Source organism: Eretmochelys imbricata, chromosome 10 (genome assembly GCF_965152235.1).
Source record: "Eretmochelys imbricata isolate rEreImb1 chromosome 10, rEreImb1.hap1, whole genome shotgun sequence".
Lineage (NCBI taxonomy): Eukaryota > Metazoa > Chordata > Testudines > Cheloniidae > Eretmochelys > Eretmochelys imbricata.
This window is the reverse complement of record NC_135581.1, coordinates 35,175,946-35,192,226: the sequence shown is the minus strand read 5'-3', so window position 1 is coordinate 35,192,226 and position 16,281 is coordinate 35,175,946. Positions and strand designations below refer to the sequence as shown.

Sequence of the window (16,281 nt, the reverse complement as noted above, 5' to 3'; positions counted from 1 at the left end):
AGCTGCCAACTAAACATCGAGCCATTGATCACTACCCGTTGAGCCAACAATCTAGCCAGCTTTCTGTCCACCTTATAGTCCATTCATCCAGCCCATACTTCTTTAACTTGCTGGCAAGAATACTGTGGGAGACCGTGTCAAAAGCTTTGCTAAAGTCAAGGAACAACACGTCCACTACTTTCCCCTCATCCACAGAGACACTTATCTCGTCATAGAATGCAATTAGATTAGTCAGGCATGACTTGCCCTTGGTGAATCCATGCTGACTGTTCCTGATCACTTTCCTCTCCTCTAAGTGCTTCAGAATTGATTCCTTGAGGACCTGCTCCATGATTTTTCCAGGGACTGAAGTGAGGCTGACTGGCCTGTAGTTCCCTGGATCCTCCTTCTTCCCTTTTTTAAAGATGGGCACTACATTAGCCTTTTTCCAGTCATCCGGGACCTCCCCCGATCGAATGAGTTTTGAAAGATAATGTCCAATGGCTCTGCAATCACATCCGCCAACTCCTTTAGCACTCTCTAATGCAGTGCATCCGGCCCCATGGACTTGTGCTCGTCCAGCTTTTCTAAATAGTCCCGAACCACTTCTTTCTCCAGAGAGGGCTGGTCACCTCCTCCCCATGCTGTGCTGCCCAGTGCAGTAGTCTGGGAGCTGACCTTGTTCGTGAAGACAGAGGCAAAAAAAGCATTGAGTACATTAGCTTTTTCCACATCCTCTGTCACTAGGTTGCCTCCCTCATTCAGTAAGGGCCCCACACTTTCCTTGACTTTCTTCTTGTTGCTAACATACCTGAAGAAACCCTTCTTGTTACTCTTAACATCTCTTGCTAGCTGCAACTCCAGGTGTGATTTGGCCTTCCTGATTTCACTCCTGCGTGCCCGAGCAATATTTTTATACTCCCCTCATTGGGGAGGAGTACAGAAATCGATTTTAAGAGCCCATTAAGTTGAGAAAAATGGCTTCATTGTGTGGACGGGTGCAGGGTTACTTCGATTTAATGCTGCTAAATCCAACAAACTCATAGTGTAGATCAGGCATAAGAGAAGAAGGGATGAAAATTAGAGTAGAAAAAGAAATAATGAAAAGTAAACTACAGAACACACACAAATAAGCCCAAAAGGATCTTTCTTCAAAGGATAAAAGGAACCATTAAGCCAATTAAAAATGAAAGTGGATACCATGTGTGGGGGAATAAAGAACGAACATCGTTAAACAGTTACTTTGCTTTTGTCTTTTCTGAGGAGATGGGAAGAAATATAACAAAGTCAGGGATCAGATTCTCAAAGGGGAGCCAGGCAGGGTACTGATAATAGGATGGGTTATACAAAATTTAGCTGTTCTTAAAGCAGCAGTTCTGGGTTGCATGCCCACATGAGCTGTACAGGAGCCAAGAGAGGAAATGGGCGAACCTTCACAGCAACAGACACTAAGTTAAAGTGCATTAGAGAGGTCTTGGAGGGACTGGACAGCAGATAGATAACTCCAAAGGCAAGAGTCAAACCAAGAAACTACAGAGCAGTGAGTTTACTGTATAGTATTGGGGAAAGCTTAGAAGCTGTGGCAAGGGCTGGAGGGAGAACCCCTGGAAAAGTAATTTGCTAGAGGATAGTTAGTGTGGATTCAGGCATGGTAGGTGTGACAGTCTATACTCTTATTTTCACCTTTTTTCCAAGACTATGATAAATTTTGCATAAAGTATACCTTATGAGGTATCATTTGAAAACCCAATCTGCTGAACATTATTGTCTGATAAAATGTGTGTCAACACTGTCCCTAAAGTTTTAAGATTCTACTGTATAACATTGCTGAATATGTTCCAAATTTAGAAAAACAGCTTCCAATCATTTCCCCAGAGAAAAAAGGCTAGCCACCACCTCAGCCAGGTGTCAACATAATCAAATAGACTATCACAGACGATCAAGTAGTCAAACAGCTATTATTTGTCAGGAAGAAGGGTGTGGGTGAGAAATGTACATATTGGCAAAGAAACAGCTGGGGGTTTCCATTCCCCAGACCTCCTGTCACCTGAAGCCCAGTTAGAGAGGATCCTCAAAGAGAAGAGAAAGATATAAGAATAGAGAACACACAACACAAATTACATTTCTCCTTCCTTTCTTTCTGCTCACAACATCAACAGCACCTGAAAGAACACAACTGGGGGAGGGGTCCTAGCTGGGAGGCTTCCCTCTAGTAAAGACTACTGTCAGAGTTCCCTCCCCACTCTGAACTCTAGGGTACAGATGTGGGGACCTGCATGAAAACCCCCCTAAGCTTATTTCTACCAGCTTAGTTTAAAACTTCCCCAAAGCACAAATTCTTTACCCTTGGAGGGTATGCTGCCTCCACCAAGTGATTTAACAAAGAATCAGGGAAAGGACCACTTGGAGTTTCTATTCCCCCAAAATATCCCCCCCAAGCCCTTAAACCCCCTTTCCTGGGGAGGCTTGAGAATAATATCCTAACCAATTGGTTACAAAGTGATCACAGACCCAAAGCCTTGGGTCTTAGGACAATAGAGAAATCAGTCAGGTTCTTAAAAGAAGGATTTTATTTAAAAAAAGGTAAAAATCACTTCTGTAAAATCAGGATGGAAAATAACTTTACAGGGTAACAAAAGATTCAGAAACACAGCAGAACTTCCTCTAGGCTTAGTTTCAAAGTTACAAAAAACAGAAATAAACCTCCCTCCAGCAAAGGAAAAATTCACAAGCAAAACAAAAGATAATCTAACACGCCTTGCCTGGCTTTTACTTACAATTTTTGTAATATGAGAAACTTTTAGGATGGTTTATAGGAGAAGGAGTTTTCTGACCTGATGTTTCTCTACTTCCCAAGAGAACACACAAAACAGAGCCTTCCACACCACCAAGATTTGAAAGTATCTTCTTTCCCCATTGGTCCTTTTGGTCAGGTGCCAACCAGGTTATTTGAGCTTCTTAACCCTTTACAGGTAAGGAGGAATTCTAGGCTACCCTTAGCTGTATGGTTATGACAACTGCAAAAAGCAGGTGGTGAGAAAAACCTTTGCTTTTAATTCATTTAGCTTTCTAAGTTAGATATTAGTTTGCATTTTATTTTTTATTTTCTTTGTAACCAATTCTGACTTTTTTATCTCATTACTTGTAATCACTTAAAATCTATCTATCGATAGTTAATAAACTTTGTTTTATTGTCTTATCTAAACCAATGTGTTTGGATTGAAGTGTGGGGGAACCTCCACTTGAGATGACCTATCCGAGAGGGTTTGTGCATATCATTATCTGATAATAAAATGATGGACTTTCTATGAGTTTGTATTGTCCAGAAGGAGAGAGCTAGGCAGTACAAAATGCGTGTTTCTGGGGACAAGTCTGGGACCGGGAGTTTGCTGATGTTGCTCTGCAATATAATTCAGGAGTGGCTGGCCAGAAGAGCTCTTATAATTCAGCTGGGAATGGTTTTGAATGCTGGAGGTTATCTGTGAGCAGGCCAGGAGTGGTGGCTCCCACAGCATAGCAGTGTAAAAAGCACCCCAGATTGGAGAATTGAGGTGACACAGCTGTCCATCAGTCCAGACTGTAGCCTGAGTAATGTCACAGGAGGTAATGCTTAACTAACTGCTGCAGTTCTGAGAACGTAATGCTGTCACGGTGAATAAGGGATATTCAGAGGCTGGAGAATACTTAGAATTTCAAAAGGCGGTGGATGGGTTTTGAAAAGAGGATTTGCTGATGCTACTGAAGTCTGAGTCACAGCAAATGGCAAGGAATGCTGCAATCAGATTCCAAAGGATTTGCATTGTTTTATAGGATTGGGGTGCGGAAGGCAAATGCAGCTCAATCCCCAGGTGAGAAAGTTACAGTTGAGACCCTCTAGTTCAAGTAAAAGCCTAAATGGTTGAAGACAGGAAATTTGCAGTTCCAGCACCAGACCTGCCTCTGCACCCAACACCTTCCCTCTCTCCACCTGTGGGCTGGAGCCCCTCACTGATCCCCAGAGAAAGCCATCCCTCTGCTCTGCTGGGTGTATGATCTCCATTAGTATGGTATTTAGCTGTAGATCATGCACCCCCCCTGCCAGCCTCTACTGGGAAACAGAATGTAATTGCAAGCAGGCAGAACACAACTGATTGCTCGAGCAATACACAGGACCCAGAGGGACTGGATAGAGGAATAAGAGACACACTGGGTGCATCCAACCTCTTCAGTCTATATCACATGACTTGTTGATTGACCTGAGTGGGCCTGCACTCTGGCAGTGACAGATGCTGGCTGCGGTCTCAGGCACAAGGAAGAAGGACTTCTACCCTGCTGTCTCATGGGTCTGTGGCCAGTATTTGTGGCATGGAGGAGGTCTGTGGAGCACATGTGGCGGGAATTCACAGTCACTCGAGGGAGAGTGAAAGCGGGAGGTACAATGGGGTTTCCAGGCCATGCAAGGAGGAGGGGAAAAGAAGGTGGGCTCTTCAGCCCATCATGGGATGGTGGATGTAGGAGGGTGTCAGGACTGCATACTACAGGTTAGATATTTTATTTATTTGCATCAAAACCCTCCACCCCAAAGAAGGCCCTTCCAGGCAGTGCCTGTGTCACAGATTTATAAGAGGCGTTACAAACCACAACCCCTGAAATCAGCAGCATTTTCCCTTTCCCGCCCCAGCTACACTTCGTGCTAATCAGCAGCATGGATCAGAACTCCCATCCCACCTGGACAGACTCAGTTCTGCTGCACTGCCCACTCAACAGGCCTGGAGGGTTACGGGGTTTAGGTTGTTCTGGATGTTGGTTGGGGGATGACTCCTTTCTGTCTGAAGGAAAAGGGAACGACACAGAAAGCACTTTGCCAGCTGCTGCCTCTGTGTTGTAAACTTTAGATTGTGAGCACTCAGTGACAGGAACCGTCCCATGCTATGGGTCTGGGCAGTGCCCAGCACAAAGGGGCTTTGATTTCAGCTGGAGCCTCTGGACACTATAATCAATTTAAACAATATCAGCAAGTAGGTTACATCAAGAGCTCCCCTGATCATCTCAGTCATGGCAGCATGATTCAGGGGGAGAGGGGGCTTCTCCAGCAGGAAAGTCCCAGGCTGCTGGTAGCTTTCGAGCTCCTGCACTATGAGATACTGTAGTCTTTGTAGTCACAGTGGGATAGTGGGACAAGTGGATGATCGAATCTTCGCTTACTATGGAGTGGGTGGCTGCTGCACTCTTCAAAATGTGGGTGTGTAGCCCATAGTAAATGTGAACATAGGGTACTGTGGGCAAGACAAAGGTGTCTCCAGCCTATACGTGGATGGCCGAAATCTCCATCAGCATCAGATCCCCTATGACACAAGGAGTTCATAAAAGCCTACCAACAGTTCATGAGAAGACAAGACAGCTTATTATCATTCGACCACAGCCACGGAAAAATCCTGAGCAGCCAAACCATACCAACAGTAAAACCACCAGGCCACACTGCTACACCTCCGAGCTCAGCATCACCCAACGCAAAAATTTGCTATCATACTGAATTTGGGGGGAAAAAATCAGCAAAGGTCTCTGAGCGCCCAAGCAGCAGAATCCACAACAGGACAGACAAACACCATGCTACCCCCGTTAGCATTTCCTGAGTCAGAGTGGTAGAGGCCCTGGAAGTACTATGGGATGTCTGTGCCCCTTGTGGATCGTGAAGTCAAATGAAATACACCTGGGCCCATTCTGCACTGGTGTGGTCAATGTATTACTCAAGAAGAGCAACTGCCCAGGGGGCCTAGAGGATGTGTTAGTCCAGCCAACACTTGGAATGAGAAGATCCACAGACCCCAAACTATCTCTTTAGTTACCGCCTGACTGTAAATCTTTCCTTGCTAGACTAGGTCACTGAGAAGGTTGTGGCAAACTACCACCAGCAGCATCTAACGGTGGCCAATATCCATTTGGCTGTGGCACAGATGCACAGACGGGTGGTCTCATAGCTCTGGAGGAGGATGGTGGACCCTGTTGGATCCCGTTGATGGAGCTGTCCCCCCAAAGATTCTGCTCGCCGCCAGACAGATTCCCAGAGCATCAGGACAGGCAGCTGCTTCTCCTCATCCACAGCCCACCTGCAGAATCCCACCAGGCTCAGCCCTATCAACTCTCCTGCTTAGCCTCTCTGTCCAACCACTACGGCGTATTGCCAAGCTCAAATCAACTGCCGATATACTGATAGATATGGGGCACAGTGCCATCCACCCAGCTACACCAGATTGTTCCACAGTAATGGATCTAGGAAAAATCAGGGGTTTGGACTGGATTGCCCCATGGCTACTCCATTTACATGGCATATTACAACAGAGGTGGTTGCTGGCCCCACAAGACGCTCCCATCCTCACCCCCCAAGAAGGGCAAGAAAAGAGAAGAGGAAGGGAAACAAGAGTCACATTTGTAACGTATTAAGTTTTAATGTGAATCCTTCAAGGACTTAACCCCATCGTTCTTCCTTCATGTACATCAGTTCTCCAAGGGCTTATTGGCACTACGGTGAGAAGAGGGGTGAGTCTGCCACGTCTGAGAAGGGAAGTGCGGCCCCCTCTAGTAAAGTCGACATAAAGGAAGCGTGGCCTCCACTCTGCAGCGTCAGGATCTGTGGCATACTCGCTGGGCCCCAAGGAGCTACAATAAGGCAGCGCTGTCAGAGGTAGTAGATCCTGGGCCAGGCAACGCGGCCAGAAGAGGCCTTCAGAGCTGGTAAGTGTTACTGTAGTCACAGCAGTCCCAGTCCACCAACTCGCTGCTGTGAAACCACAAACCGATCTCCCTCTGGGCCGTCTCCACAGAGTCACTGGCATGAACGACGTTCCTGCGGCCAAGAGAAACACGTGATAAGGCAGACAGGCAGCCTCAAGGGCAGAACCTGGATGCCCTTAGGGACATGGTCCTGCAGCCAAGACCCTTCCCCTTGCCTCTAGCCACCACAGATGGGCAATATGCCCATGTCATAGCCTTGATCACTTAAGTGTTACGTCAGTCCCCCCCAGCATCTCCCCACAGTTTCATTAGCTACCCCCCTGTGAGTACTCTCCCCTCACCCCGTGCCACTGGGATGGGGCAACCAGCCTTCTACAGTAATGCTGTCCATGAATGGGTCTACAGGAGGCTCAAGTCACAGACTGTCTCAGATGCCAGGGTGCTGCCAAGGAGGTTCAGGTCTGTGGGCTTGCCAAGCATGGCACATGGGGGGAGGGATAGCTCAGTGGTTTGAGCATTGGCTTGCTAAACCCAAGGTTGTGAGTTCAATCCTTGAGGGGGCCATTTAGGGATCTGAGGCAATAATTGGGGATTGGTCCTGCTTTGAGCAGGGGGTTGGACTAGATGACCTCCTGAGGTCCCTTCCAACCCTGATATTCTGTGATTGATTCTATGACACTGCCCAGCACGGTGGAGCTAGTTGGCTGGCTGGCTCGGTGCGATTTGTACCTGCTGACATGGATGCTGAAATCTCCCCGGATCGTCCCAGGCTTGGCTTCAGCGGAGTCGGTATCTCCTACCATGGCCCTGGAAGTCCTAACCACATTGTAACCTTCCCACACCTGCAATACACACAGGCTCTGTGAGCTGAGACAGGGCAAGCTGCACAGAAACTCCCATTGCACAACCACCCTGGGGAGACAGAACTCTGCTCCAGTGGCCAAACTGGGTCTCCCCTTCAGGACTGATCTCAGGGCCATTATGCAGGCTGACTGGGTCCTGCAGAAGTGTGGTGGGGGGATACTGGAGAAGGCTGGGGGTGCCTGGGATCATGTTGACTCCTCAGTCCCATCAGACTCCTCCTGTCCGGTGTGAAAGAAGCAGAGTGGGGCAGCCAGCCAGGCACAAGGCAGGGGAGGGCCACGCCAAGCTGAGCCACAGCGCAGAGTCCTGGGCCTACACTGGCAGCATTGGCCCTGTGAGCGCTGATTCTTTGGGGGAGGGGAGTAGAGCAGAGGACAGAGACAGAGTGACGTGCGGGGAGGAAAAAACGAACAGAGGCCAAAGCCAAAAGGGCTGAGCGAGTGTCAAAGCACCAAGGCCTGGGCCGGGGGGAGGGGCTGCACCTGGGACTGATGTCAGCACAGGCTCATCATCTCCCCTCACCGTGATCGTAAGCCCCTCCGCAGGTCACTGGTGCAAGGGGGTTTCATGATGTTTGCACTAAAGTGTCACTCGGCTGGGGAGGGCACACGAGGCTGGTCACCCTCACTTTCCGATTCCCGCGCTCACGCAGGGCAGGTGCTGGTTCCCAGCACAGCAAGGGAAGGGCCCAGTTCCACCCAATATACGGTCCCCTGTATTGCTCCGGGTGGGGAGCCTTCTCCACTTGGACCTGGGCAGTGCTTAATTTGTAATGAAAGAGATGCTGGGGCTCAAGCAATTGTTTTACATTCATAACTGACACAGCAAGCCCAGAGGTGCCGGGGCTCTGAACTGCCAAGCCCAGAGGTGCCGGGGCTCAGCACAAATTAAGCACTGGATCTGGTGTTGAACAAAGTGACTTTAGAAACCAAAGCCCCAGAGAATATGGATTCCAGGACAGAACGTGTTGGAAGATTCCCTTTCCTTGAGAGAAATCAACGATGAAACTAAAGTTAATGTCCTAAATCTACATTCCCATTCCCATCCCCACCCATCACCTTTAACCCACCCCACCCTTCCCCCACACCCTTTGTCCCTAAACACACACACACACACACACACAGCCTTACCATGGCAACCACTGGGCCTGAGGTCATGTAATGGATCAGTGCTGGGTAGAAGGGCTTCCTCCGCAGCTCATGGTAATGTTCTGCCAGGATCCCCTCATTGGCCTGGAAGGAAGGGGGGACCCCAAAGTGAGAAGCAAGCCCTGCGCCCAAGACAGGATCCAATGGGAAATCAATGCCCCCTCCCTGTGGCTAGAAGAGAGAGTTCATTCAGCAGCTCCCGGCACTCAGCATTTCCTCTGCACCTTCCCTGTGCAGAGAGTGACTCTACCCAGATTTCTGGGAGAGCTGCAGAGGCAGGAGCCAGAGGACAAACAAACTCAGTTCTTCCTTGGCTCATGGCATCAACCAAGGGGGTGTCTCCCCATTTACATTGCCCCGACCTCCATTTGTGAGGGGGTGTAGTGGGGACCTAGTGGTCAGTGGACAAAGGGTTAATGGACTGGACTCCCACTCCAGCAGAGTCTGGTTTAAATCACCAAGGAGATGAGCCTGGAGGACTCAGTCTAAGCCCGAGCAGGCCTATATTCATACCATGAAACAGCACACTAGTGGCAATTGGCTCTGGCTCAGAAAGCCTGGAACTGGAATAGCAGCAGGCAACGAGCCAGGATTTAGGGGCAATGACAGAGTTGGGGCTTGCAGGATTGCAATAATGGAGGCCCGACGATGCAGTGGGAGATGTTGCGGGGGATGTGGGGGTGAGGCTCAAGCCTTCAATAGTAGAGTGTAGAGGGCCAGAGCCGTCAGGGAAGGGAGGGCCAGAGCTGCAGGATGCGTCAGGAGACGCACTTACACTCCAGACTGGACCAACAGGGGGTGCTGAGGGCCAGGTTCGAGCTGTGACTCTTGGGGAAGGTTAGACAGCTCCTGCCAGCATGGCCTGGCTCAGGCCAGCGTTGATAGTGCCTCACTTCCATCAACACACAAGCCCAGGCCATGTTTTAACGTTCCCCGCCATCTAGCTGGTCTGTCCAGGTCTCCAGTCACCTGACTCCAGAACAGAGAACCAGGCTGTCCTCTGGGATGTGGCAAGCAAGTACCTGGAGCAGCTTCATGCCAACTAGTTTGAATCCACGCCTCTCAAAGCGCTTGATCACGTCACCGACCAGCCTCCTCTGCACTCCGTCAGGCTTCACCGCCACCAACGTCCGCTCCTGGATCCCAGGGATCCCTGATGGGCACCAAGAAAGGGAGAAGGGCAGGTTACAGCCTGTCCTCAAACACAGCGAGACTGGGCACCATCCTTCTCCCAGGAGCTGCACAGGGAGCCCTGCAAGGACCCAACCTGAGCAGGGAGCAGGAGTTATTGATTTCACACTGCAGCTGGTTTTGCTGCTCAGACCCGTGGTGCCGGCAGGAGGAGCCAGAAGTTCGGGGAGGATTCCCAACAATCCCAGCACTACCTAGGTTTTGCTGCCTGGCCCCAGCTGGGAACTGCAGGGTGGGTAGGTTTCTCTCACAGGGTTGGCTCCCACAAGGTGCTGAGCACCCATTGGTCCTGCAATGGGGGTTGTGAGTGCTTGGCATCTCTCGACTGAGGATTGGGAACAATTTAAGGAATCTGAGCTCTTCAAAAATCCCCCTGGGGCAGCAGCAGATGGACAAGCCCAGGAACTCAGATACCATGGTGATAGGCACAGCATCAATACCTCGCTGGCACATGGAGAGTGGGCATGCGGGGCCAAAGATCAGAAACTCCTGCAGGGGCTCAGAACTCAGGATCTGGAAGATCAACACCTGTTCCTCGAGCCTCCCAGCAAACCTGTCTCAAGGCACAGACAGTGTTGGGCACAGTGCACTCAGTAATCATCAGCACAGATCTCATGGGTGTTAATGAAAGAACTGGCCAAGCAGCGGGCTCAGGGGAATTAACCCCACTCCCCACCTGTTTGTCACTGTCCGATTGTTAAAGTGCACTGCAAGGCTCCCACCTCCCGCTGAAGGAAGCGGGATGCCAGACTATCAGGACCAATGGGTAGATGCAGAATGGACAATCCTCTGGGATACTGGGCAGCATGGTGCACACTGCCCATGGGCATCAGCAGATCAGTAATGCCCCCTCCAATGCCAGCCTGGAGCCTTGCTGGCATTGCTCTGCAGTCAATACCCTGCAATCGGCTTGTCCTGGCAGCAGCCCAACCAGAGTACAGGATGCAAACATCATTCCTGCTCAGTGAGGAGTCCCAGTCCTGGCAGCTGGGCTCAGTCACCCAAGAGCCAGGGGGCAGGCCTCTCCTACAGTCAGTGCAAAGGCACAGGGGTCAGAGCTTTGGGGGCTCATTGTTAGAAAAGGCAGGCAGTGCCTTGGAGCTGACCTGCAGAAGTGATGTACAGCGGGTAGAGCACAGACCTGGGAGTCAGGATCCCTGGGCCCTCTCTTCAGCTCTGTCACTGACCTGCGGGAAGGTTCCACTCTGTGCCTCAGTTTCCCCATCGGCACAACAAGGAGAATGACACTGACCCACCAGGCTGGGAGGCTGACTTCATTAGTGTCTGCAAAGGGCTTTTAGCTCCTCAGATGGCAGGTGCCAGGGAAGGGCACTGCCTGGCCAAGAGACACCCCCCTCTGCCTTGTGCTCTTTGCTGGCCTGTCTGGAAAGTGGGGAGGCTCATGGTGGTTGAGCGTGGGTGGAGACAGTTACTGTGATCAGAAAGAACAAGGAGCCTCAGCACTCAAAGCAAGGCAGTATCCTCACCTCCATTTTAGAGAGGGGGAAAGACACAGGGTGGGGAAGTGACTTGCCCGAGGTCACCCAGCCAGCCAGTCGCACAACCAGGAATAGAACCTATTAGGTCTCCTGAATCCCTATCCAGTGCTCCACCCACTAGGCCACACTGCCTCAAATGCAACATTCCCCTCCCAGAGTAGCCACAAGCCTGTGACCACACAAGGTGCAATTGGGGCTGGGCTGCTCAGGCTGCAGCCGACAGGCAGAGACCAGGTCAGGGCACAGGCAGCAGCGCTAGCAGCCCCCCTCCCGCAGTTCTTACTTCTGCTCAGTGTCAGCCCCAGGCTCCTGCAGAGCAAGCCCTAGGGACATGGGGCGTGCAGAGTGGAGAGTTGCTCTTGCTCTGGGCTAGCAGCGAGGGACACCACCCCAGCTGGGTCATCTTCACCTTCCCACACACCTCACCTTTTGGAACTACAGCATATCCCTACGCCAAATTCCTTGTCGCCAGCCGGAACTACTGAGGGCTGCGATGCCTTGTATCCTGCAGCCACTGGACTAGCTGGAAGGGCCTGGCTCAGCCAGGGGACACGGGTGGGGGTCGGGGGTGGAGGCAGCTGGTGCTCAGTTCCTCTTTGCTGGTGACTCTCTGCTGGGTGGGGAGCATAGACCAGGCAGGAGAGAAGATTTCTGGATCCAATAGGACAGACCCATAATGCATTACAATTGGAGCTCCCCAGGCAAGAGCCAAGTGGGGAGAGGAGACATATGCAGGAAGCCCCTGGGCCTACCAGGAGTTTGCAGGGTCTTCAGCCTGAGGAATGGTTTCTGCGCTCCCCCGCTCCCTGCTCAGCTCTGCCCCTGCCCCACTGGGATGCTGCTGCAGAGGATGGCTGCTCTTAGCTGCTTTGGCTGAGCTAGCAGTGGGCTGGGCTTGGGGCTGGAGCTGTATCAAGGCCGCAGGGAGCTGGGAGAAACAATCCACTGTGCAAAGTGCTCCCGAGCCAGGCGGGGAAGCATGGAGCATCGGAGCCTGCAGCATCTGTGGGAAGAGCTACCAAGCAGGAGCCACAGTGCCAGCCTCCAACACACAGCTGCAGACACCACCCCAGTCTCCTTCCCACCCAGATCACTGCCTGCCCATAGCCCGCCCCCACCCTCCAGTATTAATTCTTCACTTTCAGCTCTGCCATCCTGGTCCATTGCCTTGCCCCTACTCCACCAGTCTGGGCAGCCCAATTATTTCCTTCTCCCACTCCTGTCTCATAGGGGGCTTTTCACTCCCTGCTGCCGCTGCTGCATGGGGTGACCCGGCCACCCCAGCTCACCAAGCCAGCACCCTCCCTCTCTTCCCTGAGTCCTACAGTGTCAGGGAGGAGGGGAGCATATTAGTGATTTCCACCCCAGCTGCTTGAGACCTCCTGGCCCAGGGGTCTGAGTGCTTGGGACAGGGCCTGGATGGAGTTGTGTGTATTGTACAGCAGGGAGCACACAGGCCGCACTAGCCATTCCCCAGAATATGAGAATACACCTTCCTGCAGGATTCCCCCCACATCTAGCAAGCAAAAGGGATCCCACCTCTCCCCTTTCAGACAGCTGAGGCTCAGCTATCTGCTAACTGGAACAAACCAAGCTGGAGGCCTCAGGGGACTCATCTGTTTCCAACCTCAGCCCCTTAGTATTAACCAGACTTTTAAAGGTCAGGCCTGGGCTTAGCCAGCCCCATGGGGAAGGGACACAACTCTTTAGATCTCGCTCCAGCCCGCAATCTCTTCCCAGGTGCTGAACGATGAGCAGCCCCTGGTCTTAGCAGCGGGAGACAGGACTCAGGAGCCTTTTGAGTGGGCTTGGACTCGGCTGGGTGTTCTCTCCAGCCACCTGCGAGGGGCTACACAAAATGTACGTGATTTGCATTAAGTTGTGGGGTCCCAACACACTTTACAGGCTGTATGCCAACAAAGGATCAGGTCAGCCACCCCGGGGCAACTCCTCTGAACTGGCAACACTAAACAATGGCCCAGGACAGGACAGGAAGACCCCACATGGACATAGCAGCGTAGCTCTGCCAGCACAATCCCATTGTGCAGATGTAGCCTGCCCCCCTGGAAGGGGTTTTTCCATGGGTGTAGGAACACCGCCTCCCCAGACGAAGTTAGCTCTGGCGACGGACACACTCTGCCCTCAACACAGCTGCATCTACACAGGGGGTAGGTCAGCATAGCTACATGGTTTATTCACACTCTGACTGTCATAGCTCAGTCGATATCACTTGTAAAGGCAGACCAAGCCGGAGGCTCCTCTCATCTCCACTGGAAAGTAGAGGGAGAATTGATGGAGGCAGCAGCATGGTTCTGTGCTTTGACCATGGAACGGGGAACCAGGACACTGGGATATATCTGCCCTTCAGCCCCATTTGTTTGCCCCACATGTGGCTATAACCCACACAGGCAGAACTAAACTTGAGTGCAGGCTTAAACCCGGTCAGATTCATGGTGTGGACAGTCCTCAGGGACTCCCGTGCCACAGGGCTGGGTCAGACTAGATGGTCCCTTCTGGCCTTAGTCTCTGGATCTCAGCTGGATCCCATCCACACAGGCAGGACAAATGAGTCCCAGTAATCAGGGCTAACGCATGGTCAGTTCTATGGTGCAGCAAGGCCTACGTCAAGAGCTACACCTGGACTTCGGGCCTTGCACTTCGCATTATTTGATGCCCAATTGTTTGCCGAGCTGCAGCCATCGCTGGGTGTTGGACTGAAACTGCTTGGAGCCAGGCTAGCAGCCCACTGGTGACTGTAAGCAGAGGTTCCAGCCTAATGCAGCCTGCTTTCAGTAATCCAGGCCTGGCCTATGCTCGGCCCCAAGGCAGTGGATTTTACTAAGACCAGACAGACGGACTGCAGGGGAGAACCCACTTTCCAAATGAAATACCTGGCCAGCTTGAATCTATCCCTCTTTTGCTAAGTTATGGGGGATTTCTGAAAGACCCCAAAGCTTTAAATCCCAGTTTAACAGGAAGGAACTAAAGTTCTCACTTCTCTCAAGCAGGGGCCTTTGCAGCAGGAGGAGAGAATACGGGGAAAAGATGAGTGGGATGTCGGCCCCACCGAGCCTGTCACCCATGGCTGCCCCTCAGCCCCATGTCAGACGCATCCCTAGCAATGCTGCAGGTGCCGCCAGCCCAGGCCGGGCTTGGGGTTGTGACACTGCTGAAGATGCTGGACCCAGTCTACCCGAGCCCTTACGCTGTTCCTAGCGCTAGAGCAGCTGAAAGAAAAAGGACGTGAATTTTCTAGAGCAGGCACTGCCGGACACGTGCCAAACGCAGAGGGGAGTCCAAGGATGGGGTAGCTTTCCCCTTTTGGCCAGCACCACCTCCTTCAAGACAACTTGGGAAGGGCTGATTGTATCTGAGCTCCACTGTCTTAAATACTGTACTTCCTCTTTCCTCCCAGAAGTTTGGAAAACATTCTGGTCCCCTGCTCAAACCAGGGTAGGGGGGGATCATGCTGCTGGGGCACCAGCAAAGGGGGATCAGGCTGGCTGGACTGAGCGTTCTTGGCCCAGGCACCAGAGGGAGACCCAGCAGCTTTCTCGCAGTGACAAAGGGACCAGCGCTCAGCATCGAAGCCCTCCCACCCCGCAGCGCCATTCCGAGCAACAACGTAGAAGTAAACAGCCCTGCCTTCTTTGTTCCAGGTTACAGTTTAAACCCACAATAAAACAGCGTGGGAGAAGAATCTCACCAGGGTGGCGTGTGCATTTTTCATTCGAGACGATTTCATTCCAGCCCTATTTATAACCAAGGCGGCGGGGCCCAGAGAACTGGTGGTGGAAAAGGGTCGTCCCGGTGCAAAGCAGCAGCAGGATCTGGCAGCCTCAGTCCCTGGAGCTTTAGCCAGCCCCCTCCCCCTGGCCAGCAGATGCCTGGAGGCTTGCAGCTCTGGGCAAGGGGCTCGCGGGGAGGGAGCAATTGCAGGCAGTGAGATCACAGAGCCAGCCAGCTGATGACCCAGCTGGGAAGCAGCAGAGGAAGCACATCCACAGGGGGACTGGAAACCAAAACAAACAAACTGGAAGGTGGGGGTGGTGTTCCCCAGGCACGTGGAGATATTGCGCTTACGAGACAAAGGCTAGGAGGGGGTCCCCCTCCCCCGGCCGGCAGCGATCAGAGCAGCGGGCGGCTTTGTTGTCAGTTTACAGACCTGCCCGCACAGTCCTCACGGCCCGCCGGGTGCAGAGGGCAAGTCCCCCCGCGGCCGGGCTCGGGGCAGCTAGTCCACCCGGCCTCCGCCGGGCTTTGATGCTGCTCGGCGCTGGGAGTGCGATTTGTGAGCGGAGAAACACCCGGGGGGGGAGGGGGAGGAGATGGGAGCTGCAGACTGGGGCGTGGGAGGGGGGATGAGGGGTCCGGGAGAGCCCCCGGCGCCGCTGGGGGGGGATCGGTCCCTAGCTCCGCACAGCTCGGACTCACCAGCGCTGTAGGGGCGCCTGGAGCCAGGCCCCAGGGAGCGGGCTGCTGGCGCCGCAGCCTCCGGCTTGAGGCGCTCCGGGCCCGGCGTGGAGCCGCACAGACTCCGCTGGCCCTGCAGGAGGCTCCTGGCCACGCAGCGCTGGAAGAAGCCCATGCTCGGACCCGGGCTGCCCGCTCCCCCTCCCAGCGGACCGGGACAGCAGGGCACAGCCCGGCCGCTGGGCTCTGCCTTCTCAGGCTGGAGTTTATAGTCCGGGCTTGTTGGGGGCCAGGGAAGCCCCCCCCGCAGCACCACCCCTGTCCCGGTGAGGAACAAGGGAAGTGTCAGGTTTCCGTCCCACCCCTTAAAGCGGACGCGAGCCCCACAGGCGGCTGCACCGGCCCCAGCGCCGGCTGCTCTGTCCCTCCCTCCCACGTGCACCCTGCACCGGCCTCCGGGAGCCCAAAGCCGCTCC

At 52.9% G+C, this 16,281-nt stretch overlaps 1 protein-coding gene across 1 annotated transcript; it reads right to left on the bottom strand.

Annotated features, from left to right (window-relative positions):
- Nucleotides 1-6,531: 6,531 nt before the first annotated feature.
- Nucleotides 6,532-15,980, bottom strand: NME4 (NME/NM23 nucleoside diphosphate kinase 4). Its single transcript, XM_077828322.1, has 5 exons — nucleotides 15,827-15,980; nucleotides 9,725-9,855; nucleotides 8,685-8,786; nucleotides 7,420-7,532; nucleotides 6,532-6,802 (listed from the first exon to the last, which is right to left on the bottom strand). Exons 1-5 carry the CDS (start codon nucleotides 15,978-15,980, stop codon nucleotides 6,682-6,684), a joined length of 621 nt encoding a protein of 206 aa, XP_077684448.1. The 3' UTR covers nucleotides 6,532-6,681.
- Nucleotides 15,981-16,281: the final 301 nt, after the last annotated feature.